This window comes from Rhea pennata, chromosome 3 (assembly GCF_028389875.1).
Source record: "Rhea pennata isolate bPtePen1 chromosome 3, bPtePen1.pri, whole genome shotgun sequence".
Lineage (NCBI taxonomy): Eukaryota > Metazoa > Chordata > Aves > Rheiformes > Rheidae > Rhea > Rhea pennata.
This window is the reverse complement of record NC_084665.1, coordinates 36,834,632-36,862,416: the sequence shown is the minus strand read 5'-3', so window position 1 is coordinate 36,862,416 and position 27,785 is coordinate 36,834,632. Positions and strand designations below refer to the sequence as shown.

General features: G+C 39.9%; 1 protein-coding gene across 2 annotated transcripts; it reads right to left on the bottom strand.

Annotated features, from left to right (window-relative positions):
* On the bottom strand, positions 1-27,673 carry ZNF318 (zinc finger protein 318). 2 transcript variants are annotated; one of them, XR_009957887.1, is made up of 11 exons: positions 27,251-27,673; positions 22,064-22,209; positions 16,330-16,957; positions 13,796-15,220; positions 11,039-11,138; positions 9,960-10,246; positions 6,743-6,946; positions 6,149-6,248; positions 4,951-5,069; positions 360-4,490; positions 1-243 (listed from the first exon to the last, which is right to left on the bottom strand). XR_009957887.1 is itself a non-coding variant. In XM_062572043.1 (10 exons), the coding sequence occupies exons 1-10, from the start codon at positions 27,602-27,604 to the stop codon at positions 1,065-1,067; spliced, it is 6,789 nt and encodes a 2,262-aa protein (XP_062428027.1). In that variant the 5' UTR covers positions 27,605-27,673; the 3' UTR covers positions 1-1,064. The 2 variants fall into 2 exon arrangements, 1 of the variants encoding a protein (XP_062428027.1); XM_062572043.1 differs by having other exon boundaries at positions 1-4,490.
* Positions 27,674-27,785: the final 112 nt, after the last annotated feature.

The following is a 27,785-nucleotide window of genomic DNA, read 5'->3' as shown; positions in this document are numbered from 1 at the left end:
TTGTTGACCACCATATGTTTATTTTTTTTAAACAATTTACAAATAAAAATGTTATATTTATCCAAGCAAACACATTTAATACTTTAATCTTTAACAAGCTATACAAATGAGAACCATCACACTAGAACTTTTAATAGCTCAAGGACCATTCAGGGTAGGCATGCATGTGTTGTATCACATGAAGCGAGTCCAATTCCTGACACCACGGTTCTGATCTTCTGCTTCTTCAGAGCTGGCCAGCTGCTAAATGATTTAACACAAATAGTTACTGGATCACAGTACAATGAAATAAAGCCCATTTCAAATCATGTAAGTGACCTCAATATGTATGGTCCAGGCGTCAGGCCACAGAGCCTTACCGATTAGTCTTCTTCTCCAAAAGTCAGCCAGGATAGTTTTTCCTCCCCTTGCTTACTGATGTGGCATCCATACATGTGCTTATACAATACAATAAAACAGCTTAAGTACAGACATAATACAACAGTAATTGCAAATCACAGAGACAGATAAAACCAAAAAAACCTCTAATCACACTTTTTGCATTTCAAACAAGTAAAAAAAAACCAAACAAACAAAAAAAAACATGCATTACAGTTTAAAGAAATTATCAGTTTTATTTCTTCTGCAAGAGTCTCCATTTCCTTAACTTCTGAACGGCTGTTCTTGAGCTTGTTCCAGAGACTGGGCTACTCACGATGCTACTGACAGAAATCGGGTGAGCTGGAAATCATCCGAGAATTGTCAAAGAATAAAATCCCCCAAAATAAACAACAAGGACGCACGCATTATAAACGAGAGATTCCATTTTAATAGCAGAGTGTAGAAAATAAATTGGCAAAAAATTTCACATGAAAAAACATTTTACACAATTAATTATGTACAGAATAAAGTGTGTGTCTGGTTTCTGATGACGAAAGTTTCACTTTAGTCGAGTCCTCCTGCAGGATGCAAAATACACCTGAAGCCCTCAACTGAAACAAAACAAAAAACAAAAACCCAAAACAAAAAACATATATATAATCCCAGCTCTGGCTCCGCAAATATTGGGATAGGCTGGGTTCATTTCAACCCACTGGGCTTTCTGCTAAGCTTTCAGCAACTCCTGAATTTCTTGTAGTTTCCGAACTACCGTCAGCAGTTTCTGTTTGCTCAGTCTTCTTATCCTGGATGGTGCATACTCCCTTGCCTCCTGAGCCACCCTCTTTTCCATGCATTTTTTCGAGCCCAGGAAGGAAAGTTTCCACATGTCCAGAAACCTCACTTTCTGCATTGTCTCCATCACAGCTCAGTGATGGCATTTCAGCAGTGCCATCTTTGCTCTCTACTCGCAGAGGTATCTCAGACATGGGAGAAACGCCTTGCATTTCTAGAACTGGCATGACCTCTTCTGTAGTACTACTATTTGAGGATTGCAATCCAAGTTGTGACACAGTTGTTTTAGAAATCAGGGTGCAAAACTTTTCTTCTTGATTACCAGAACTTAATGTAACAAAATCAGTAACCTCTGTTCCATTCACTGGTTTTTCAAGGCCCAGCTTGTTAGGCTTACTGGGCTCCAGTGTAATTGATGCAATATTTTCTTGTTTTGGGACAACTTCAGTATTCTCATTTAAAAGGCCTGCTGTAAAGATACTGAAGTGTTCACGCTTTACCTTAGAATCTCCCAAATGAAAATCAATGCTTTTGAACTCCAGTTCTGCTTTCTCAGAGGGAATCTCATTATGCTTCACGTCTTCTGATTTCAAGGAATCTTTTTCACTGTCCACACTGATATTTAGTGAGATACTTTCAGATTGTTCAGTGTTAAATCCTAAGTGAGTGGTATTCAGATGAAAGTTGTTGCCTGCTGAGGTTCTTGCAATCTCATGCTTTATTTCTGTAGGGTGGATCGGTCCTTCAGAAAGATGCCCTGTATGGAAATCTGATAGAGCAACTATTGACTCTTGGACATCAGAGTGAGTCCTAGAAAAGCTTACAGTCCCTACTTCTTTTGCATCTCTCTTGACAAAACCATCATCTAATATCGCATCAGATCCAGTGTGTCCTAAAGATTTTTTTCCAACTTCAACTATTAATTCTACACTGGATCTGAGTTCAACAATGTTTGCTGTGCAGGAGTTGACTAACCAAGAGACTTCCTCCTTACGAGTTTGGTTACCTAATACTGCATGGCCTGAAGGTTCACATCTAACATTTTCTTGTGCTTCTAACACACTACCTCTAGTTTGCCTTGTGGTGAGACATATGTCTGGCTGCTTCTCTTTCAAATCTGAAGCATTAATTTCATTAGAATCAGTTTTTATTTCTACATCTGGAGTACGTGATCGTTGCCAACCACTTTCACAGCAAGAACTAGGCATGATGACCTGTTCTTCTCTATTACTTATTCTGGAAGCGTCCAAATCACCTGGGCTTGTTGTCGATTCTAAAAACTTATTTTGTGTTTCTGAAATCTGGGAACCTTCACCAAGGACCTCCGGCTGAGATACTTCCAAAGAAACACTTTTCAATTTTACATCTTTTAAGCAGGCATCAACAGAATTCTGCTCTGCCATTGATGGCAGAGCTTTTTCTTCTGATGAGTTTTCAGAATCACAGAACAAGGCTGGACTGTCAGCATCTGAATTGGTTCTACAACTTTCACTTAACTTTTCCTCTGCCAAATGGAAATCTGACAGATTCGGAATTTCATTCTGTGTTTCAGGCAATGCAGTCTTCAGGTGTTCTAAGCTAAGCTCAGACTTTACTCTTCTAACTTCCCAGTCTTTCATCTCTGCATCTTTCTCCAAGGTACCACGGATATTTGTTTCAGTAACTGCAGTATTATTTGCATCTCCCTGTCCAACTTCCTTTTGGACCTCCATTGTATGTGGATCACAGGGTTCCTGACTGACTACTTGCTCTCCACTCACTTTATCCACAAGTCTTATTTCTGCAGGCATCTGGACACCAGAATCAGGTTCTGATTTAGGCCATTTTGTGACTGGTGTTTCTGGTTGTTGTAGCTGGAGTGGTTTCTTGCTCATTTCTGCTTGATTCTCACCAAGAACCCAACTCCCTTTTACTTGATTACTGCACTGTGAGGAATCCTCCTCTTTCAATTTAGTCTGAATGTTTGTTGAAAGAGGAGTCTGGGATTTTTGACCTATGGCGTCCTGAATTCCATTTTCAACATCAGTGCTCATCTCAGTATGAAGTACTGAAGTTTCCTGGATTGCAATTTTCTCTAGTTCTGAGCTTCTTTCAGCTGAGTGGACTTGGCTAAATTCAGTAACTGCATTCTGGGAATCCTCTTTCAAAGAGTATGAACTATTACTTGTTCTAGAAAATGCACATAAGTCTGCAGATTTTGCTAGGGTAGAGTTTTCTCCATTTAGAAGTGTTGAATTTGCAGGTTTGCTGTCAGCTGAACCCTTTCCACCACTACTGTAGAAAATGTCATAGAGATCTTTCGCATTGGCTGTTGCCAAGCAAGAGTTTCGTTTCTCTACTTTTTTTGCCTGCTCATTAAAAGCAGTAGGTGGTGGTGGTGGTGGAGGGGGTCTCACAGGCATTGCCAGCATCGTCTGTTCGCTTTCAGACACACCTGGAGCTACTTCATCCGCAGGGATGACAGCAGCCTGCTGGACTGCAGGTGGAGGAGGGGGTGGAGGTGGTATATCAGAAGTCTGAGCAGTCTCATTTTTCTCTGCTGCTTTCGAATCATCCTCTGTTCCCTTTAAAATCACCTCTTCTCCACCAAAAGCTTTTGAGATGATATCTGGAGGCAGAAGAAGATCTGCATTGGTTTCTTTTACCACTGGCAGTGGTTTGGTGGTAGCTCCAGAAGATTTTATGGATAAGAAGGTGTTCAAAGGTGCTGGCTTGCTTACTGTTGCAGCAGCAGATTTCCTGAAAATCATGGTGGGGACTGGTAAGCTGGGTAAAATTTTTGCTTGTGTTGATGTGGAAACAACTGGTGTCCATGGACTAGTGTGTGGAATAACAGTTTTCCCAGACAGCTTTATTTCAATGGGCTTGGCATGGAGTTTTCCAGACTGACACTTGTTCTCCTCTTTTTCTTTGTTTCCTTCTATACTTTCTTCCTTTGAGATAGCTGCTCCTGAGTTTTTATCCTCTGTCTTTTTCCAGCTGAATTTTCCAAAGGAAGACTGACTTGGTGATTCCTTTTTCGATTCCTCTTTCTTTTCTTCCTTTTTCTCCTCTTTCTCTTCCTTTTTCAGTTTAAGTTTGATACCCATTTTTCGCCCAGAAGAATCTATTTTTCCTTGAATTTCATTAGTCCCTTCTCCAAGCTCTGGGATGCTCTTTGTTTCCTCTTTCTTTATTATTTTTGCTTTCTTCTCATCCTTCTCTTCTTTCTGCTTCTCAATCAGTTTCCGTTTCAGCTCACTCTGCCGCCTGCGCTCTGTTTCCAGGACTACAGCTAATCCAGCTTGACGGTCTAGATTTCTCCTCTCTTCATAGAGTGGGTTTTCATCTATGTATTTCTGTGGAAAGAAATGGTACAATCTTAGCAACTGTTTCTCAATAAATAAATAAAAAAATAAAGGTCATCACAGCTCTGGAACAACTCTCATTCATTAAATAAGTGCCTTTTCAACACTAAGAGAACAGAGAACTTCTTCCAACCAAGAAACTGAGATACTGCAAACCCCACGTTCTGTAATTTAACGTGAAGTGGTGGCTTGCAGCAGTGCTGTCACTTTGTAAAAGAGTTTGAAAATCATCATTGGGGACTTAAAACCAATTTGAACTTTGTACAGATGGAAGATTAGTCTCTGTGTAGCAGGAAGTTCTGCTTGGTTAGTTCACTGCAAGACAGTGAAGACAACCAAATACACATACATTGAGGAGTCAAATGTAATTCTTAAAAAGGAAAGGAAGACAGACAGAGCAAGCAGAAACTAACAAAGGGAACAACTCACTCCTGGTACACCAGGTACCAACCTTATATTTCTCATTGTGGGGATGACTTTTCACATGCTGTTCTGCTGAGATTTGATCTCCAAAAAATTCATGACATAGCTGACAATAATATCCAGTGATGGGAATCAGAAACTCAGAGCCTGAAATGGCCAAAGAAAACAATCAGAGAAACAGAACAAAATAAATGGCAAGTTTTTAATAAAGCCAAATAAACATATCAAATAATAATGGCAAAACCTCCAGCAATGTTCCTGTTCACACTTTTGGAATTGGTAATACTGCTCTCCTTCTGATTACAGAATGAGAAGTACCAGAGGCAAATGGATAAAATGAAGAAGCTTAATTATTATGGCTCAGAAAATTATTTTTAGTGCTTCTATATCTTAAAACTATCATCTATTCAAGCAGGTTAATATTTCCTACAGTCCTTATGTATTTTTCATTTTGTGGTGTAGTCTGCTCAAACATTAAACGTCTGGTTTATAAAAAAAAGCAAAGCACCTACATTTTCATTGAAGTTTAGCAGATGCATTCTTCTGTCTACAGAACCCACTATAATTGTCTAACACACAGCAGTGCATGCCTTTCTTGGGTACATATTACAAATTTAGAGATCTGAACTTATAATAACTAACAGATTAATAAGCAAAGACCGATCACTGGCAGGCCTGTTTAGACCACCGATTGTGTTCAGTCAGATCTATAATTTTATACGAATTCCCAAATCACTTACAGCCTCTTTCTAATGGCTTTCTTAGACTCTCTGTACTCACAGACTCTACTAACTACACAGTACTGATCTTTCAGGGACAGTTCTACGTAAAATATATTGAAAGGAAGATTCTGCTGCAGACTATATGAAGTACTTCGTAAGACCTGGCTGAACACACTAAACCATTATGGTCTTATTCGGAATGCTAAACTGCTTCAGAACCACACTAAAGAAAAAATTGCCTAGCAATCAAAATAAAAACCCAACACTAAAATAAAAACCTAACACTAAAAGGAAAAGAAAGAACCATACTGTTTTCCCTGCACTCTCACTCCATGACCTTTTCCACAAGAACAACCAGGAAATGAAATCACTTGCCATTTGCCTAAGAACAAGGTACCTATATGTGCTCCTAAAACAAAATAGTTTTTCTTTCTCTGAGCAACTGGAACCTGCTGGAGGGGCAAAGGGAGATGACACTCAGATGAAAAAAAAAAATTAACATACCTTTGGCAGGAACAGTTATCTTATCAATGCGTTTTATGGAGTCTTGTTTGGTCTCGCTCTGGGTCTTCAAAGCCCAAGGTCTGTTGTAAGGATCCAGGGTCTATTTGCACAGTGACAGAGGTATACAGGCTCATACATTAAACTAACAAGGCAAGTAAACTTGTTTTTCTTTTTAACATCCTTTTAGAATATTGAACTTAAACATTTGCACATTGATTTTTATTTATTTATTTATTACAAGAACTATGTTTTACTCTTCTTCCCCTCCCCTTTTGAAATTTATTATGAGAAAATAACCTGGGAAAAAGGTAAAATATGATTGAGATCAAAGTGCAGATACCATATGAAACAAAAACCTCAAATATTAGGTCCAAAGTGAACTGAACACAAAAGCCCCATTTACACTAGTCAACACATGCTGGTAGTTGTAAAAATTGCTGAAGTCCTACATTAGGAAAAAGAATTTGATAAGCTGCTTCTTGGGTTCATTACTACTTCAGGCTCTCTTGTAAAATGTAGTTCTGTGATGTATGTTTTAGTGTTAATCTTTATAGCAATATGAAACGCACTTAGTGAAAGAAGCCTAGCACATACCTGTCTATGTTTCTTATTATGCATGTGTGTGAAAAAGTCAAACATGGTCCCGCAGATGGTATTGCAGTCTTTGCACCAATGGTTCCCTGCATCATAATATTCATAAATATTGGCCAGCTGGAAAGGATGTTTGGACGACTGTGAAGAGGATTCTGCTGGCTTCGGGCTTCTACCTCTGGATTTTTCATTAGTCGTTTTTGACTCCTATATTGAACAAAAGGAAATACTTCTCTAAGACACAGTAGAACACACATAATGCTCTGGAACTCAGAACCTGCCTCCAGCAGAAGCCATACACACACAAAAAAAATATATATCACCTGCTTTTCAGCGCCCAGGCTAATTCCACCGTTTCAGAGAGCTGGTATTGCCGACTAAGATGCTGCGTTGCCACAGTGAAGAGCTTCCAGTAAGGCTCCCAGATGTAATGGCCGGATGGTTGGCAGGTAACCAAGGAACCAATGAACAAATCCCCTATGGCATGCACCCTTCCCACTTTATGGGTTTCATATAAAGGTCTGAGTATTTCCAGTTTACAATACTAGTCAAACAATGCCAGGAAAACCTAAAAAGGTTACCCTAAAAGCATTTAGAAATTACTGTAAATGTAGCTTAGACGAAAGTAGAATGAAAAAGGAAGTGAGTTATTTAACTAGAAGTATTTAACTCAATCAGCTTAATCAGATTATTTGAAAGCACTTGAATTCTCCAGAAGACTCATGGTTTAATACGTAGGGAAACATGGCATTTTGTTAATTACCTAGATAAATCTGGTGAAGCATGTTGTGCCTAAAACACACATGTATTTACACTTACATTTATTTTTATAGAAAGACGCTTTACAGTAAAACACGGACATTTCAGGACTCTAGCCAAAATTAGTATGTTTAGCTCAGAATCTTGATGTAAACACTAACATTTCAGAGTAGCAAAACAAACAATCCTGGAGATAAATAGTGAATGAGCCCTGCTGATTTGGATTATCAGTTCTAGATAGTGGATTGTGAATTTTGAGTTTTGATTTACATTCTGAATGGCCGAAAGCCCAACATGTTATCATTTCTAATTTGCACGGCAGTCTGGAAAAAATAACATCTTAACTTAGCAGACCCAAGTTAGTTGCACAATTTCCAAGTTATTCAATATTGGTGCCAAAACAATTTACTTAAGTAGATTCAGAACACTATAAAAAAACTGCTTTAAATGAAATACCTTTTGATAAACAAGGACGGATTCTCTGCTATTAACAGCACTGCATGCAACATACACTGCAAATCAAACAATGAAGAGACACCCAGGCTGCTACGCACCCCACAGACATCAACATCGCAATCCAATCCCATTCTTAGAAATGAAGTAGGAAGTGACCCAGTGAATATTTGCTACAAGGACACATGGCTGACATTCTCTCAAAGAAGGAAAAGATCAATTTATGATCTACAGGAAGTGCAAGAAAGATTGTTCATGATGTCTGAGAAGTGTTATTTATTATTTACAGACATACACCCACTCTTTATATCCTACAAACTCTACCTCAATCACAACTTTAGAAAAGACAATGCTTCTCAGATAAAAAGGTGACAGCTGTCTCTAACTCCATCTTCTGCTTCTAAATTTAGCAGAAAGTAAATGGCAGGTATATCACAATATCTCAGCTCAGTATCAACAGAACCTTGAGAAAAATCTCAAAGGGCCTTTCAATTTGCTGCTGTTTAGAACTCAGAACAGATTGACTGTTTGGTACAACAAGACTAGTTTCACCCTTGCAATGACTGTGTAACTGTAACATACAAATACAGATTGAGAGCAAGGGATTGCAAGATAGCTTACAAATAAACAGAAAGACATATATATGTTCTTGCCCTTAGCCTGGCCAAGTCAATCGATGTCAGTGTCAGAATGCCTGCACCATCTTTATTTTCATTAAAAAGAAGGGTTAACTATCAGAATTACAGACTGAATCTTGAAGACTAAGCTCAGTGTCCTTAGTGCCTGCAGATATCTGAAGATATTACATATTCCTACCCAGAATACAGAATTTTCCATGTTCGAATAAGGAACTATGAAACAGGGATGAAGTCATTAGGAGTTTCGAGAAAAAAAAAAAACAACAAAACTTAAAATAATAAAAGATACATTCACACATGCCGTATCTCCAGAAAAGAAAGCAACATAACTTAATATGCTGTGAGATTTAACAAACATTCTTGCCCACTTCCAATGATATTGTGCCTGATGCAAATAATTTGTGAAAATAAGAGAATACCAGACTTTGATGTTTCACGAAACAACAAAATCAAAACACAAAAACAAGCCTTAAGATTAAAGACTAGATGAGTTCTCTGAACCAGACCAAAACAAAACATAGGGAAAGTTTACAGGATACAGATTTCAACGACCTCGTAGGACATACTACTTTCTCTTCTAACCCTTTCCTCTCTGCAAAAATGCACAGTAAGGTCAGGCCTATACAAAAAACATCTACCACCTCCCACCAGCTATACCTGCTACATTTATATTTGAAGAGGAGGATAATCAATCTCCTGACACATACATAATCTTTTAGATGCTACTGTTACCACATATCCTATTTCTAGAGTAAAAATTATCTTCTGGAATGAGTAAGTCTATTCTGGGGTCACCACCACTCCATAAGTATAGACCATACCAGAGAGACCATAATGATGCCTACTGACATTTCTTTACAGAGAATGTGTAACATGTATGTAATAATGATGTTAAGCTAACAATCATATTTAAGTTTTGCCTGATTTGTTAATATCTTCACTTAGTGAGAAGACTAATACACTCCAAAAATCACAGAGTTTAGCTGCTACAAGCACTCCTCCTGGGTGGGCTATGCATGCCAGAAATGTAGGTGAGGGAACAAAAAAAACAACAGAAAAAAACACTTGTCCTCTTTTTATGGAACTGCAAAGAAACTGCTACACACATGCATGCTACTGTTCAACTCAACTAAAAACTCAACAAAACCAAGATCAAAAACAGTAAGTGGTACTGCAGTACCCGAACCTTGAGAGAAATTATAATCACTGATACACTTACTCTCACCTACATAAATGATCAAAATCAACATATGAGATGTGATAACAAATGACATTAAATGATTTTCTAGTAAATGTTTGGGAAAGCTGTCTCCCCAGTGCCCTCTTCTCCTAGTGGAAGGATTGTTAGCATACAAGCCAGAAGATTTTACCTTGTTGGAGGAAGATGTTTTCTCCAGACCTTTTGTATTGTCTGACTTGCTGTTCTTTTCTGAGGAATCTTTCGTTTCCACAGATGGTTTCCGGGATTTTTCAAATATGTTAATCCCCAGGATCTGGGCTACTTTATCAAGCTCAGATTGTTTCTTCTCTGCTGCATCAGATTCTTTATGCAGCTCTGAAATCTCTTTCATAATATTTTCTTGTAGCCTGTTCACCTCAACTAACAAGGGGTCCTTGTGTCCATCCTTCTCACGACGTTTCTTCCTCAACATCTCTCCTGAGCCAATCAAGGAAGTAGAAGAGTTGGAAATGCAACAGAAAAGGAGTTATAAGATCTGTACAACTATTCCAGCAACAAGTAAAATACTAATATAAAATATTATGATTAAATTTTGACTAAGCTGTGAAGGCAGAACTGACTTTCAGGATCAGAAAGACTAGATTTGCAAGATCCACCTCTATAGGGGTATATATTAAAGCAATCCTTAACAGAAGCACTGTAATCCTCAAGAGAAAGAACCAATTTCATAATCACTATTTTCTTGAGTGATCAAAAAAGCATACTTGTTTTGTGAGTTAAGATTAAATTAAATCCTGACAGGATTATTTCCAGAGGTAAGAGAAATTAATTTTTACTTGGGTCAAACAGAAGTTTGAAAATGACATAAAAGAAGAAGTCAGTAATGTCCAGAGAGGACTTGTCCTTCTCCAGATGAGATTCATGAAAAACTGAAAGGCACTCTGGCGAGTCTTCAGTTAGCATTTTTCGCTTTCTCTAAAGAAACACTAAAATGCAGAGAGTAAAATTCATTTAACCTATGAAGCTGTCAAAGAAGGTGCAAGTTGAGCAACTGCCTGCTTCAGCTAAACAGCTATATTTTGACATAGTTACTATTAGTATACTAATTAGGCCATTGCTTTCTCAAGAGTTCTATAATGTCCAGGGCTTCAAAACATTAGTTTTAAAATACAGACTGTTATTCTGTTGGTCTTCACATCTCCTAGAAGATACTGGGATTTGTGACATGTCCCAGTGAAAAACAAAAATGAGGGTGCGGAAGGACTGTACCTTGTTGTTTACGAAGCCTGTCCAATTCAGTCTTTAAATAATAAAGCTTCTTCTGCCGTGCTTCCCGTTCATTCTTCAGTTTTTCTCTCTCTTCTATCACCTAAACAGATTAGAAGAGGGCTGGATTTTCTTCTCTTCCCAACACAAGTTAATGAGTCTTGCATAACGACAGCAAGGCCTCAGTTTGCTACTTTCAGAATATTAACCAGTATTTTCAAAATGTTCTTGAATAAATACACCTCTTTCTCTGCATTTGCCAGTAACTGTATCTGTATTCACACTTCAGCCCTATGAAGGTGATTTTTTCCTCTTGCCCGGTTTTAAGTAGGACAATTTATTAACGCTGTTGCTGCCACTAACATGTACCACTACATAAATTTCAGTTCAAGTTCTGTAATTCAACCATTGATATGACAAGACAAAGAATATGGCTCACACTGATCTATTAGCAGCTTATGTATCCATTTTTAAATGCAATATTTTGCATTTCCTAAAACTATTTTGCTTGTCAGACCATTTCCCAAGGCACTCAGGCTCAGCTGACTGCCTTTTTAGAGAGGTGAGTAAGCTTAGTGCTGACCTGCTCTTGAAAACTCATGCAGCATCTTTACAGGGGGCATATTTCACCAGTGACAAAAGACCCCAAAGCCCTTCAGCTTGCTTCTTGCTTTGACTCTGCCCTATTTTAGTTATTACTTAGGCTTTTGTTTCACTCTGATCTCAACTGTATTAGCAAATACATTCTGCATGCATAACTATCTGAAATTAAACACCTGGACGCAGTCAGTTTCTTGCTCAATAAGATAAACACTGGTATGGGGAGCTCATATAGAGATTTTTCATCATTTTTCATCAATTCTTGCAGAGAAAAACAATGAGTTAAAATGAAATAAGTTAAAATGAATTCTGAATAGTTCTTTCAGCATCCTCTCAAATTTCAGTTTTCAAGAGACAAATCACAATTTGTTACTTTCACAATGCTCCTAAACCTTAATAATTGCTTCTTCCTCAAACAAACAAGAACTGATCCAAGGCCTTCTCTTCACTACAGAATCACTACCACTCTGCTAGAGTAAATGTTGGCAAGGTCTCTAGAGCCGGCACAGCACAAACCAAAGGAAGGAGTTCTACCAACACAGTTAGCCTACCTCTTGAACGCCACAAGATTAAAAAAACAATAAACAGAAAAAAAAATCTGTCAATACAGCTATGATTGTTCTGGGTTTTTTGCAAGCCTAGAGACATCAGCTGAAGGATGCAAGCTTTTATACTCCAAGCCACCCCAGCTACAGAAGCAAAATCTGTGGACCAGGCCCAAGCCAAAGAAATCTATAGCACAGATGAAGCCCTAGTAGTTCTGATCAGATACATAAGTGAGCTCCTGGGTATGTCAGGGGCAGGAGGAAACCACGCACCTTCAGCCAACACAGTTCTCCCAGAAGTGCCCAAGTTCCCTTAACACCAACATTCAACTGTGTCAACTGAAGAAATTATTACTCCTGCAAGCAGTTAAAGCTCACTTATCTGCTGGTGTAGCACTTTGTGTAAGCACTCCTCTTTAGGTCATTTCAAACAAAAAGCAGAGGGCCTATTTCAGACCAAAAATTGGAAGCGACCTCTTCTTTTGAGTCTCTTGGATCCAGCGGTCCATCTTTCCATGGTCTGATTTATTCTAAGGAGGGTGATATAACTGAGTAAGTAAAAATCCTTCAGCCTCTGCCATGTGCTGCTCTTCTATGAGCAGAATCTACCAACACAATTTATCATTAGCACAGCTATACTGAAATAGTCTCTCTAATGCAGATACGTCCCTATTCAGCAACAAAGATCAAATTAACACCAGTTTGAAAACCCAAACAACTGTAGGATTTTTCCAGTCTTTTGACTGGAAATCTCCTATTATGATTGACTATCATCTCCTATTATAAAATGTTATTCCTCCCTCCTCCCTAAAGACCATACAAACCCAAACGTAACTATTTAAGGGAAATACAAAATCCATTATCTAAAATGGTATCAGATGCATAAAGAACAATTTCCCTTAATTTCTTCTAATTTTGTGATTCTTATAAGAGGTAATTAAAACAAATGCAGAGGCAAAACTATATACAGCTGAATGACTGCATCCTTTAGTATGTATTTACAAATCTCTAATACAGTTATCACTGTGGTGTTATTATACAGTTCAAACTACATATATCCAAGATATACATAGATCCATATCTTAGATATCTTCATATCCAAGAACATGCATCTCCTCAAATACAACTTAGATCCATTCTATCAAGCATTAGGCACCTAAATTAGAACAGCTACTGAGCTTTTGAAATAAACAGGTATCTCCATGGACATGCTCTTTACTCAGACACCTCATCTAACTCATTGGACTAAAGACAGGCTGTGGTTACTGTGTGTGTGTCCAGCCCTAAGAACTTCAGCTTTCCACTTGCATTCAGCGGTTCAGCCATAAGCTAGGGGCATGCAGCATTGGGGGTTTAAAGGTATTTTTTAAAACTATCACAGAGTACTAGAGACTAATGTCTGGAATCATTAACAAAAGCAAATTCAATCCAAATGTTTTTAAAATGGAACCATTCAGGCAAAAAAATGTGTATTTGAGAAGGAAAAGCCTTTATTCTAGCAAGCAAGCAGTTCAACATATTTTCAGGTATTAGAAAGAGCTGAAAAATATACACCAAAAACAACATAGACTAAATTCAAGTGACTTATCCTAGTATCTACAGACAATATACTCACCTTCTGCTTCTGAGCTGCCCTATTTTTTTCATCCGACATCTTTTCTGTGGTATTTTTGAGAGGGTGTGAAGACAGTCGAAGGGGTACCTTGGAGTGAGCTGGAGTAGTGGGGACATGAACAAGCACGGAACCATCTCTTTTTAAATCAGGGACATCTTTTCCCATAGAGACTGTCTCAATCACTCGGAGATTAGGACGTGTCGGGTTTGCTGACATGGCCATAGTAAGAAGTCCATGAGCCTCTGGCATCGTAGGATTAGGCTGTTGGGTAGGGGGGTACATGGGCCAACCAGGGGCTGCATAAGCCATATAATGCCCATATGCATCATATCCTGGAGGGGCCATTGTGGGAGGTGGATAGTTTTGGGGCATTTGAGTGGCTGTGAACTGGGAATAATTGGGTATTTGGTACTGTGAAACAGAAGTGGGTGTAGGTGGTAAACTAGCAGGAGCAGGTGGAACTGAGGGAATGAGAGAGACAGAAGGAAGAGGCTGTTCTGGTGCACATGGGGGTATCTCCTGTCCCATTGGTTTGCTCTTATTATATTCTGTTTTTTGAAGAGCGGATGCATCTTTAGACTGCTGGAAAGAGACAGGAGGTGATGCTGAGCGCTGCTGGCCTGATTCTGGAGATCGAGTATCACTCCGGCTACGACGCAAGTCCCATGAGTCCAGTCTGCGAGGATCTGAAGAGCGACGATCAGGAGAACGAGATGCCAACTTCTTGCCATGAAGGCGTTCCTGAGTACGAACAGCCAGTTTTCCAATTTCAGCTACACCAATGTCAAGTCCAATAGTTTTGAGTAAGTCATGGATCTTTGCGTACTCAGCATTAGGCTCTTCTAAAGCATCCAGCTTGGCAGCTGGAGCAGCAGAAGGAGGTGGACTCACTTTCTGGCTTATTATCTCATTACCACAACTCACTGGGTTCTTCTGAACAGGGACAGATTCAGTTTTGGTATCTTCATCCTCATCACCATAAAGAAATTTCTCTTCATCTTCAATGTCAGGAAAACTACGTCTCCTCTTCTCCTGAGCACTGACAGAATCAGCCATCATGCCCAGAATTCGGGAGAAACCACTGCCATCCTGACTGGCTCTCTCATGAGGCAGCAAAAAGTCAGTATGGCGATCAGCAGGGTCTGACTTGGGTTCTACTTTCTCCTTGTGACTTAAGAAGCTCCCAAACTTTTCTTCAAATGTGAAAGTGTCCTTTGGAGTCCCAGAAAGTGGGGTCCACTCATAAAAACCGTCATGCAGCTCCTTGTTTGCAGACTCCACGACAGAGTCTTTGTTAAACCGTTTGAGAAAGTTCTCCACTTCAGAGGCAAAAGGAGCCACGTCGTTGCTCTGGGACAAAGAAGAATGACTAGAAAGAAGAGGAGGCTCTTTGCTGGGAGCAGAACTGCTTGAAAAGCCTTCAGGCTGTAAAAAAGAGAAGTTATTATTTACTATAATACTTGGTGGGGGGGTACTTACCTCAGAGAACAAAGAAAGGTGATAATTTCTCTTCAAGTTTACAATTAAAAAAAAAAAGTTAGAAAAAACAATACACTTGAAAGAAAATGGAGAATATAAAACGAGTCATCTAGTGACTCTGGTATGTCACATCTAGCACTGAAAGCTTATCCAAGAAAATACATAAAATCACAATCATATTTTACTAGATTTTCTGGCAAGTTTAAGATTTGAAATTTTCAAATTTAAACCCTGTAAGATAAAGAGGTCTATGCTTTGAGTTTAATCACACACAAATACAGTATCATGCCTTAAGACAGGTAAAAGCAACTATACTGAGCTTACTCTAGTCACTTCCAGCTGTCTGTCACAGGTTTACATCATTAACGCTATGCTAAGCAGGTCTTCCAAAAATACATGTTGGAACACTTCCTGAGATAAACACGCCACTTACAAAACAAGACAGATGAGTACAACAATCAAATCATCAGTGATATGCTAAAATGTGAGAAAAGAAAGTACTCAATTTATCACAGTGGTCCCAACTGGATACCACTCCAACTGCTCTAATTTTTAAACTGAAGAGGTATAGTTTGGATACAAACTAAGTAAGGCTGATCTCAGCCTATAGTCAAATGGGAAAAATCAAGGAAACTCAAGGGTGTTTTCAGCTAGTGGTACTAAGAATGCACCAGGCAGTTTTCTAAAACTGTACAGAAACAGAGACATTGTGACAGGCAGAGATCTTCAACCAATGTCCTGACTGTCCGGGCTGATAAAAGGCTCGTGGCACTTTCTATAAAGCTGGGCCTGATCTCAGCATCTTGGGCTAAATTTCAACAAGGACATTTAATTAGGTCTCAAATTCTATATACACATGATTCTTGATTAACTGCCTTCACAGTTGAAAGTTCCTAATGCAGTTTTAGCTTGCATAGGCATGCAAAAATATTATCTGTCCTCTCAAAGGACAAAATATATAGATTGGACTTCTCTGTTTTAAAAATCAAACTGAGCTGTAGCATCACAAAGCAATTGTTTTGGAGAGTAGAAATCTAAAGACAGAGAGATCAAACCTGAACAGGAGACTCTACTTCCATCTCCACTCGTTTCTTCAAAATTGATTTTTTGGGCATGGATGGTATTTCCTCAGGCCTATATGTGTATCGAGGCTCGGAAGTCTGTAGTGTGTTAGTCAAACCAGGGATCACATAACCACTCTCTGAAAGATCATGATTCAAGTTTCTATTGCGCTCTTCTTCTTCTCTTTTCCTCCTGGCACGGTCAAGCTCTCTGAATTCTTCATTTAGGTAGGATGGGCTTGGGCTCCTACTGCGGCTTCGTCTGCGATAGTTTCGTGTTCCTGATGAGAAACCTTGATGATCTCCACTCACACCATGGATCTTCTCATCCTTTTCATATCGCGGCCGCTTTATTTCTCGTCCTCTCTCTTCTGGCCTTGACGGATAGGAGGATTTCCTGAGTTTGTCACTGTCTCTATCAGATCCACGAGGCAGCTCTTCTCGACGACCATAGTGTGGACTATAATCAGACCGGTGGAGGAAAACATCTCGGTTACAGTAGTCTTCATCATGTCTCATGGTGAAGGGACTTGATGGTTGATTTTCATGTGATGGGTATCTCTCAAGGCCCCGAGGGCATGAGAGACCTCTGGTGAATATTGGACCATCCGCCATGTCATCCCTGCGTAAGAGAAGTATAGAAGTAGGTCCTCAAATCACAGTAAATTAAGTCTTACTCTTGCTGGAGAGTAACAAGTTTCCAAATCAGCTTCAGAATATCACCTCCATGATTAAACAGAAAGCAACATTTTATATACTTAAAGGGGAGGAGGCAGTGGGGAAGAACAAATGTTGCTTTTAATGGCATTCTACTTCCTTCCTGTGAAGTCATCTGCAAATAATGCAGTGTAAATAATCTACCTTATACTGCAAAAGGAGAGCCTTGAAACATTGATAGGAAGGGTTTATTTCTGCGAAGGAGAAAGACTACACATTAAAACAAACAAACAAAAACATTACTATAATGTTTCAGACCATGATCCCTTTCTTCACCTTACCCAGTGAGATGCCAAGGTCACATTTCATATGAATTATTCAAAGTATAATTCAATTTCATGCTGGCACACCAAACAAGATCTTTATCATATCTTTAGCTGCAGATAAACACCATAAATTCTAGCAATGTTTTCTGTTGGCAACAGATCTGTAAACAGGTCTGTCGCTAATCACATGAACCACTATACCCAAAACGAAGCAAAAATCTTCCAGAAGACATCTAAGAAAGAGAGACAGTAAATTTAACAGCATTATTCCTTTGTGCCAGCCCCTGCATTATTTACACAGTGGATTTCCATCTGGCGTACTACCAAAATAGCTGCATCTCTTGGAAGATCTTCTTTTGGACTGATGCCTACAAACACCACCAATTAGCAGTACTGTTCTAATGAAGCTCTTTTTCCCCACCTCCAGAAACTTTTCTGGGATTGGCCTTTAAATCAGGCAGAAACAAACCAAATTACTTTAAAATCGCCAACTCCTGCTTTCTTTGTTTTCATTCTCAAATATATCAAATTTGGCAAGCTTCTCCAAGAACATGAAACAAGAGTGCTGCTTAAATGAAATCAATGGGACCAGAAACCCTAGAGAAAACTTTCTCCAAGTGATAAATGCATCAAGTTAGAGATAAACTATGCATGGCTGCCTGATTCCCCAAACATCACCACCTCCTACTGACAACATCCCCTTCAAAGGGGGGCAGTGACAGAGGAAGTAGTGACATACATCATCTTAAAAACAAAGAAAACAAGCCAACCCCTCCTCCAGAAAAAAACCCACACAAATAAAATTACCAGACTAAAAAATACTGAACAAGACCAAGTAAGGTATTTTCGAGTATAGTTATCCTCATAGTTTATATAAACAAATTCAAGAACAAAATCAACACAAAATTTCACTTTACATTTTCCAGTATCTACTCTGATCTGCATTGCTTCAAATAATCTCATAAATTATTGAATGTTTTATCCAGTCCAAGATGCACACATCTTAACATACTGAGAATTCCATTAGTGTCCTGTGGGTCAGAGTACAGGTATACACAAATATCCACAATATTACACAATACCTCTCCACTCTCCAGCAAACTACACACTTCCACCCCCTCCAAAAGCACCAAAACACCTAAGAAGTTGTTGGAATTAGGTTTCATATATGAATGCTGCTGTTCATAGACTATATAATATTTATTAATATTTATGTATTTATTTAATTCTGTCAGCAAATGTCTCTTTCCACTGTCACCATCACTCTTCCTTAGATCCTGCTATACCTGGACAAATTGCATGAACACACCTTGTGAAGTAACAGATGCATTTCACCACATACATTCAGCTGACTTTTGTGCAAGTAATTCGCTTGTGTGATTGCCAGGTGTCACCTGCAATGCAAATGTGCTGACTGCACTGACAAAACAATGGAAATATTTAATCACACTTTGGAAAGAAAAGAATAGCAAATCTAACATACTTAAAACCAGAAAGATATTCCAGAAACACTCTGAATAGAAGAAAAGTAAATTTAAGACAGACATATCAGATGCAAAGGCTAAATACATGTGTGAGTAAAAGGATTATTTGCCTTACAGAAACTGAGGTTCTTCAAAATGATTTTTCTATAAATACAGTCCAACAGAGATACGTCCCTCTTGGTAAGTTTGGGTGTTTTTGTGGGGCAGCAATGTCCACTGAAGGACACTGCAACTTTCAGAGAGGATACAGGGTAGTACCAGTCCAACTATCTCTCATGTCTTCACCAATATATAATCTATAAATTACTTGACTTTACAGTAGGAAATCACAAACTACGTACTGACAATGCCTCAAAGAACCATGACTACTGTAAGGTAAGTTTGCTTTTTGGCAATTTATTTATTTATTTGTCTACACAGAAACAGAAATAAGCATTGATATTCTGCTATCAGCATCCTACTGGACTCCACCTAAACAGCCAGTCTTTGAACAGGAAGCCAAAGGAGTCGTTCGAATGCAGCCAACTGTCACTCTTGATATTATGCCAAATTGCCTATTTCAGAGCACAGTTTAATATAGACCAAGTCTCTGCAGTGATATGGTCTAAGCTTTTGAACTAACCTCAGATGAAAGAATTGCTGGGATGCTCTGAATAGCTTACTTCTGCTCAGAGAGTAGTAGAATATCCTAAAAATACTGAGAGAGGGGGAGATGGAAGAGAGGGGGATAAGATATATTCTTCACTTTGATAGGGATGGGACTTCATTTTGATAAATTCTAGGACACAAAAAAGGACTAATATATTATTCTGTTGAAGTAGAAGATGAAAGCTGCTTTAGGGGACCTGGAAGTCACAGGCTGGCGGTGTTCAGTATGCTTATTTAGAAATGTGCAGGAAATCACCTGCCACAGAAACTTGGTGCAAATTCTTACAGATGTTTTAGGATGAACCTGCAAGTGGACAACCACAGGGAAATTCTCTTGGGGCATCCATGAATCCACTGAAGGAGAATCCAAAAGCATTCCTGAATCCAAAAGCACCCCTGAAATTTGTCCTTTGATATTTTATTTCCTTTACAGGCTAATGAACTCCTCTAGCATCCCAAGGATCCTTGCAAATTCCAGAGAATCATTTGTAAAACTGATTGCTTGAAGTCTCTGAGTAGCTCAAAAAAAAAAAAATATCTGAGAATAACTAAATTCAGAAATGTTTGCTCCAATTGCTTCAAAATCTGAAAAGACATTCTCAGAAAATACCCTACCTTTTTTAAAGTAAGAAAGACTATGCGCCCACTAAGAATATGATGTGCTCAGTATCAAAGCTAATATGTTTCAAAGCAAGAGCTACTTTTAAAGCCCAGAGACAGATACTCAGTCAGCCCCCCAGTATCAGGGCAGCTTCTCAGAGGGAAAAAAATGTAAAGAAAAGAAGGTATAAACAAAGCATTTAACCAACTACAAAGCAGCCTTTAAAAACAACCAAAGAAATCTGCAAGTTAGAATGAGCAATAGGTAGAGGCTTTAGGAAAAGCTAAGAGATGACCAGGTTGTCACACACTTCAAGGTTCTGGACAGTGAGCACAACACAGGCAAGTGCAACCTACACAAACACACTGGACAAAAAAAAATGTAAAACTTAACAACATGAAGCTATTGCTCCTCTACACAACAAGTATATGGGAAACCACCTGAAAATTGAGGACTATTTTGTCTCACTTTCTCTTCTCATTCTGATTCATCTGTCACTTTTATATCTTCTCAGGAGTCTGTTCTGACCATCTTCTTCTACCCTCTTTTTTTTTTTTTTTTTTTTTTTTTTAAAAAAAAAAACTTATAATGGCTCTATACTACGGATAAAGTGAAAGTTCTTTACTTACCAAAGAGATAAAGACCTTCACAGTAATCATTTTCACACTTACGATAAAACAAAGTTTGTGGTATGTGATGCTGCTTCTAACCATGAAGCACACCCACAGAACAGGACAAATATAAAACCTCCCTGGAGAAGAAGCAATGGGGAATCCCTACCCCCTTCATTTGCCAGAGCAGTACAATACCAGTTCTCCTACATACCATTTCCTGCTCCCTCCAACCACTGTGCTCTCCCCTGGGTATATGCACCAGTTTCACTCCGACTGCACAGGGGATTTACAAGTGGAACACTGATCCCAAGAGAACAGAGATAAAGGTGTGAAAGTTGCCGTACTGAAAACTAAACTCTCATTTGGTTTTCTACACCTGGTAAAACTTACTCTTACACTTGAAAAAGACAGGAAATTCTCTTAGAGAATTCTGCTCACTTCCCTCTTTTTTTTTTTTTTTTTTCTGTTTTACAGCTGGGGATATTTGCATCAAAAATGGATATTTTACTGCTTCCTTTCCACTTGATGCTTATCCCTGACCTGAAATTGTGACTTGTTGCTCAGGCACACAAGCTACTCCACCTTTAACTTCTGCATTTCAGCTATAAAAAAAGCAATTTTATTTGCACAAAGTTGCCATTTTACTTCTTTTGCCTTGTTATACCTTTTCTCCTACTAAAAGCAAAGATTTCCAAACAATATCTACTAATATTTACATTTCACTGTTCAGAGCAGTATTTGCAACATACAAGAAGTCTGTATATTAACTATGTGTCTCTTCAATCAAGGGACCCTAAGTATTCTGACACCTTTTTATCATATACGATATGATGTCGGACTACATTCACTTCCCCTCAGCAGGGCTTTTAAAGCCCGAACAATACATTTTCTTCAAGCTACATGCGGGCTTTCTTCTGGATTATTCTGAAAAAAAATCAAGAAAGTAGGTTGTTCTACCAATAAATGAGAAAGCTGAAGCTTTACACTATCCATAAACAACCTTCCTTTACATTAGAATCAAGCAGGTTCAAAAGAAACTGAAGAAGGTGGCTTAAGCTGTGAAACTCCTTACTGAAAAATACCCTCGTCACTTGTAATTTACATGGATTCCATGAACAGGTGACAAATTCACAAAAGAAATATCTGCTCAGTTATTATGACCACAAACAGCAACTTTTGTTCAGGAATACCCCAAACCTCAAGCTGCTGGAGGCTGGGGGAATATTCCAGGGAAGCCTCACTGCATGCCTGCCCTATTCCCTTTTTTCCCAGGCATTCACTGCAGGCCCCTACTGGAGACAGAACACTGGGCTAACTAGACATTTGGTCTCACCCGGTACAGCCATTCCCATGTTCTTACTGTTTCACACTTGAATCCCCATTTGCAGAGGACCATACCTGTCACTCAGGTTATCAATTGGTGAGCCCAGTCTATCAGGCAGCCTCCTTCGCTCTGGTGTGCCAATGCAATACCGGTCATTACCAACAGTAATCCGCAAACTCTGCTCCAGTGAAGATTCAGAGCGGAGACTCGGTGAACGTCTCTGTAAATTGAAGAAAGAGTGCAAGCCCGTCAATCAGAGAATTTTAACCTCAGCTACAGAAAGGCAAGTGACCCTGCTTTGCTTAACATATGAGACTTGGAGCGGACGGATCAATAAAATAAAATAATAAAAAAAAGAAGAACGTTTGTTCTAAACACCTCAATTGTCTCTAGTTCCTAAAGAAAGGTGAGAGCACCAAGTACTATGAATTTCTCATACCAGCTGCCAGCAACAAGCTCTATATTTACTTTAGCTAGAAGGGAAATTTTAAACTCCAAGATACCTTTAATAGACTACTATTTTCGAAGGTGGAAGAACAGAGAGAATTTCAAGAAGTCCCAAAGTTGCTCTTCGAAGAGGAGAGACAGCTAAACAAACATTGCATAAAAAAACAGTGCCAGGAATTTCTTAATAAAAGTGTCTGGATTTCTGTGCCTTTCCAGCTCTAATAACAACATGAACCAAAGGATAAACCAGTGCAAACAAAGAGCTTCCTAGCACTGATGTTTCCAACAGTTTTCTTGTTGTCTCATGCTGCTTTCAGCAGATAAACATGACATAATAATAAAAATGCCAGAGACCTTCTAGAGTAGAATTCCTATTAGCTGTTAGAGCTAAATCAGAGTTAAGTAAATTGCCCTTGAAAAAGTTACAGTAGAGAAGGCCTGAGCTAACTGCTTCTAAACAGACCTCCTTTTGGAAACATATTCAATATAGAAAATGTCATTACTATTAGTGTAAATAGTTAGCCTCAAAACTTTCTAGAAAACAGCACCAGAATCCATGAATGATTAAAATAAGGGGAGTTCTGTAAGAAACAGATGAGGTTTTCAGAAGACAGAGATACTTATTTTTTTAAGCCAACATGGTTCAGGCTCCGCTTAACAGGAAGTAATGAACCAGCTTCAGTTCTGCCAAACCAGTCATGCACTGCATATTGCTTTCACAGGTGAAAACCATAGCAGCAAGCTGCAGGTGCACAGTACTGTCTGGATCCAAACTGTCCACCATGAGAAGATGCAGCAGGTTCAGCTCAACTCTCCAGGAGACTAAAAGGAGGACAGTATACAAGAAAGCAAAAGAATTCCCTCACAAACGTGCCTGAAAAAAATTTACTTGCAGTACAAATCTATGCTAGAATCCATTGTGCACATAACCTTGTTCTAAGATAACATGTTATCGATTTCTGATTTGCTCCACTAATTTGAATCCAAGTATTTATCAGAAGACACTCAAATTACTATCTAAGAGCTACCACGCTGAATAGTACAACACTGGAAAGTCTGGCTGAGCTATAACATAGAAAGTGCATGTGTCTCACATAAACACACTTTAAAGGCTCAAATATGCCCGGTCAACACTGAATTTTGAGGGCTGCCAGTAGAAGTGATTATCTTGAGGGGCATCTTCTTGCCATTAAGACTGTCAGCAAGTTTGGCACATATACGACAACCATCTCCAGAGACAAGAGAGAAGCGATGATGACAACTCAGAAGAAACTTCATGGCAAAAGAAAGAAACATGTAGAAAGTTTGGGATGTTAAACACGTAGCAAGTTAAATCGGAAATGCAGACAACTGCCTGCCTAAAACCCAAGTTTGTGCAAATGAACAGAAGGCACAGGACTTTTTACTGTTCCTGTGCTGTTGCCAACAGTACTCTAAAACCTCTGTAAGGTACAATAATACGTACATGATCCCCAAACAGATCTCCCAGAGACAGCAGTTAAAATGATTCCTATTTGAATTCTGCGGGGTTTTTTTTAGTTTCAAAATTTTAAGTTTTAACAGCTTTTCCATTTGTAAAGTCAATCAACACTACTAGTCAATATTAACCTCTGAACTGTACTACTTCTTTTTCCCTTCCGACTCCTAAACGGTAGTTACCCTCTGCTAAAACACACAGGCTGCATAATAGCTCTTCATTTTGTCTTTCTCTACTGATGCAAAAATATGTCAGTCCTCTATTTTCAGCTAACTTTCTTACAAGAAAGCAAAGGAGCTAAGAGAAACTATAAAAAGAACAAGAATGCAGGTCAGTAGGGACAAGTACAAGAATGTGGCAGCCTTGCAAGAACAAATAAAATCCACCAAAATTTCTCAGTGCACAGCTTTGACATCCATCTTTTTCATTACAGTTTTCAATACTTCCCCAAATCTTTGCTATCACTCCACACTCTTCCAGCTCCCACAGTTTTCCTCAACTACAAAGAGACTTACCCTACCAATACCTCTAATGTCCAATATACAGCTCCACTGGTATTCAGTGTCCCAGTTATACATAAGGAAACGGGCAACAACGCTCTGCCACCCTGAGAACGTGTGTACCCCATCTCAGAAATACAGCTCTCAGAATCAAGAAGAGGGAATAAGAAACTTCAAAGAACTGTGCCTCGTCCATAGCCCAATTCATATGAAGTGAACGGACAGTAACTCCGACACGAGCTCAGAGCTCATTTTTAAATATTTTCTGGTTTTCAATCCCATGCCCTTATCCCATCAGTGTCTTCATTCCACATCCTACATCTTCTACCTACCTTTACGCATATACATCCCCTCCTTGTTGCAGCTTGAATCCCTTTTCATCTCAGTCCTCTGTTTCAACTCACCTCCTTTCAGCAATAGCTCCAAAAGTCGACTTACATGTTTATGTAACCTTCCTCATTTCCTCACTTTATATCCTCATACTTCCAGAGAGGGAGTCTTAAGTAAAGTCTAAACTTTACTAAAACTTTCCCTGACCCAACATCACTGCTACTTGCTTTGTTTTGATCACACTTAGTTCCACAGTTTGGAAAACATCAGCATAAGCCCAGCTTTTATTTGTCTCTAATTAATGCTGATTTTCTAAACAGTACTTCTAAAAAGTAAAAGCAATATGTCTGCATACTTGCTGCTTTTAACATCACTTTCAAATAAACAGTGTTAGATGGATGAACACTTTTTACTGGACAAACTTTCCGTGCAAAAAATGTGTACAATATACATCCTCTGAGAATTACCTACATTAGGCTTTAACATATCCCCAAGAGTGAACAGTTCAGGTTCAAGAGCTATATTAAATCATACCTCATTATTGTGATAGCTGTTTCCTAGAGAAAGTTTTTCCTTAAATATAGGAATAGTCTTGTTGTAAATAAACAAAAAAATTACATTTAACGCTACCATTCAGTACAAGCTAACTTGCTAGAGCCTAATTTCAAAGATCAGTAATTTTTCTATCCTTCTTCCACGAAATTAGAGTAGGCAAGAAAAATATCAAGAATCTGGGACAATTTGCTGAGATGACTACTGTAGTTTGGAGCAAAAGGCTGCAAAATACCTCTGGAAGAACAGCCTTTGCGACGAATAATATTTGTGTAAAGTGTTAACAGTTTTTCTGCAGGGGGACTAGAAGGCAGCAAGTCAAAGACTCCTTCAAGTCTGAACCACCAACAAGTTCAAGATTGGAAGTTTCCTTTACAATCTGCACAGGTACACAGGCTTGCATGAATGCAGTTAAACAACAGATTGACTGATGGTGAAGAACTTTCTTAAAGTTCTGCTCCTACATCTCAATTTTTCATCCGTTCATTTACGACAATGTGACTGTTCAGGAAGCTACAACATAAACTGACGTGACCCAGATTAAAAATGACCTCCATTAAAAAAATTAATTATTTTCAACCTGGATCTTATTAGTAATGTACTAATGTACTGAGCTACCCCACAGACAGAGTAGGACAACGCTGTAGCAGCATAACAACAAACAACCAGAGGCAAATTTATCAGCCCATCTTAACTGTCAAATCCAACATTATCTTCCCATACCTTCAGGGTAGTTCACCTTTAAATAACAAATAGCTCCAATAGCTGAGTGCTAACTCCACTACAATCACCTATAATCTCTTCTGTGTCAAAGTCTCCAAGAAAATCCAAAATCCAACAAGAACCTGTACTGCCATCAAAAGAGACAATCTCACTCTCTCTTTTTTTTTGGCCCTACCATGCAGTGAATCATAGCAGACAACATACTATTGTTGGATTAACTTTCAGCCAGATCGATTCCTCGAATCAGCTCATCCCGCAACTTCAGAAACACAAGCATTAGCACAAAGGAGGAGGGCAGAACAGACTACAGAATGAAGGGAAAACAGTGAATGTACTGTTCCTTTTAACATATGCATATATTGGATTAAGCGACCATGGAACAACAGCCTAAGATAGCACAAAACTAAAATCTCTTATTTCAGTGCAATACAAACACACAGTGAATCTACTATGCGCTGCCAATAACAGTTATCAGACAAGACAACCACAGCATCAAGGAGTAACCACAGAAAGTGAATGGACGTCCTCTGTTCAAAAAACCTACAAATATACACTTCCGATTAGTATGAAGGTGTTTTCATCCAAGGTAGTATCACTTCAGATGCAAAAAAACACAGTTTCACATGCCCAAATCAGTTTCTGCTTAGATTGAGCAAGAAGACGCAAACACCTTTTGCCCAGTTCACACCACAAAGCAATGATTATCAGAGAGTAAGTAACTCTCAAGATGTGAATCTGAGAATCCTCTGTACATCCATGACAGCTGGAAGAACTCAGACAAAAACTCACTCAGCATCCTATTTCAAAAGTTATCGTCCCACAAATTAATCTATATTCATGTAATAGCATTAAGCCGTGTTTAATAAAGGAAAGTGACTATCTAGGCATCCTTTGCATCGGTAAGAGATAGCATCATCTTCGAGTCTCATCTAAAATGGCTCTAGCAGATTAAAAAAAATGTAACGGAAATAAGCGGGGAAAAAAAACATTTTAAATGGAAACAAGTGATTTTTCCCGCTTTGGCTGTTAGGAAGCAGGGGGAATGGCCCATCTCCCTCCGCAAAGGGAGCGCTCGAGGCCGCTGCGAGCGGGCGAGCGAGCGAGCGAGGATCCCGGCGGCGGCGACGCGGCGGCGCCGGGGCCGGGGCCGGCGGCTCTGACAGCCCGCGGGGCGGCAGCAGCACCCCGCACCGCACGGAGCCCCCGGCGCCCTCGGGCACCGCGGTCGTTACCCGGCTGCTGCTGCTGCTGTCTCCGTGCTCGCTGCCCCGGCGGCCCCGGGCCGCCCCGGGCCCCGGCGCTCCCGGCGGCGACGGCAACCTCCTGCTGCGGTGCGGCGACGGGGAGCGGCGGGAGGAGCCGCGGTGGCCCGACGGCGAGCGGTGGCGGCGCGGCGGCGGGCGCGGCGAAGCGGAGCGCGGCGGCGAGGCGGCGGCGGCGGCGGCGGGCGGCGGGGGAGGCCGGCCGCGGCCTGGCCCCGGCCCCGACGTCCCCGAGCGGGAGGCGCGGGACGCCGACGAGCCGCCCTCTTTGAGCCGGTGGGAGGAGGACGAGGGGCCGGAGCGGCCGCTGCTGGAGCGGTACATGATGATGGCGGCGGCGGCGGCGCGGGGGTCCCAGCGGCCTGCGCGGACGCCCCGGCTCCCCTGACCCGCCCCCCCCCCACCCGCGCGCGTGCGCGCCGCCGGCTGCCCCGCGCGCGCTCCCGAGCCGGGCACCTCCGGCCGGCAGGGGCGGGGCGGGGCGGGGAGGGGAGGGGGGGCGTTG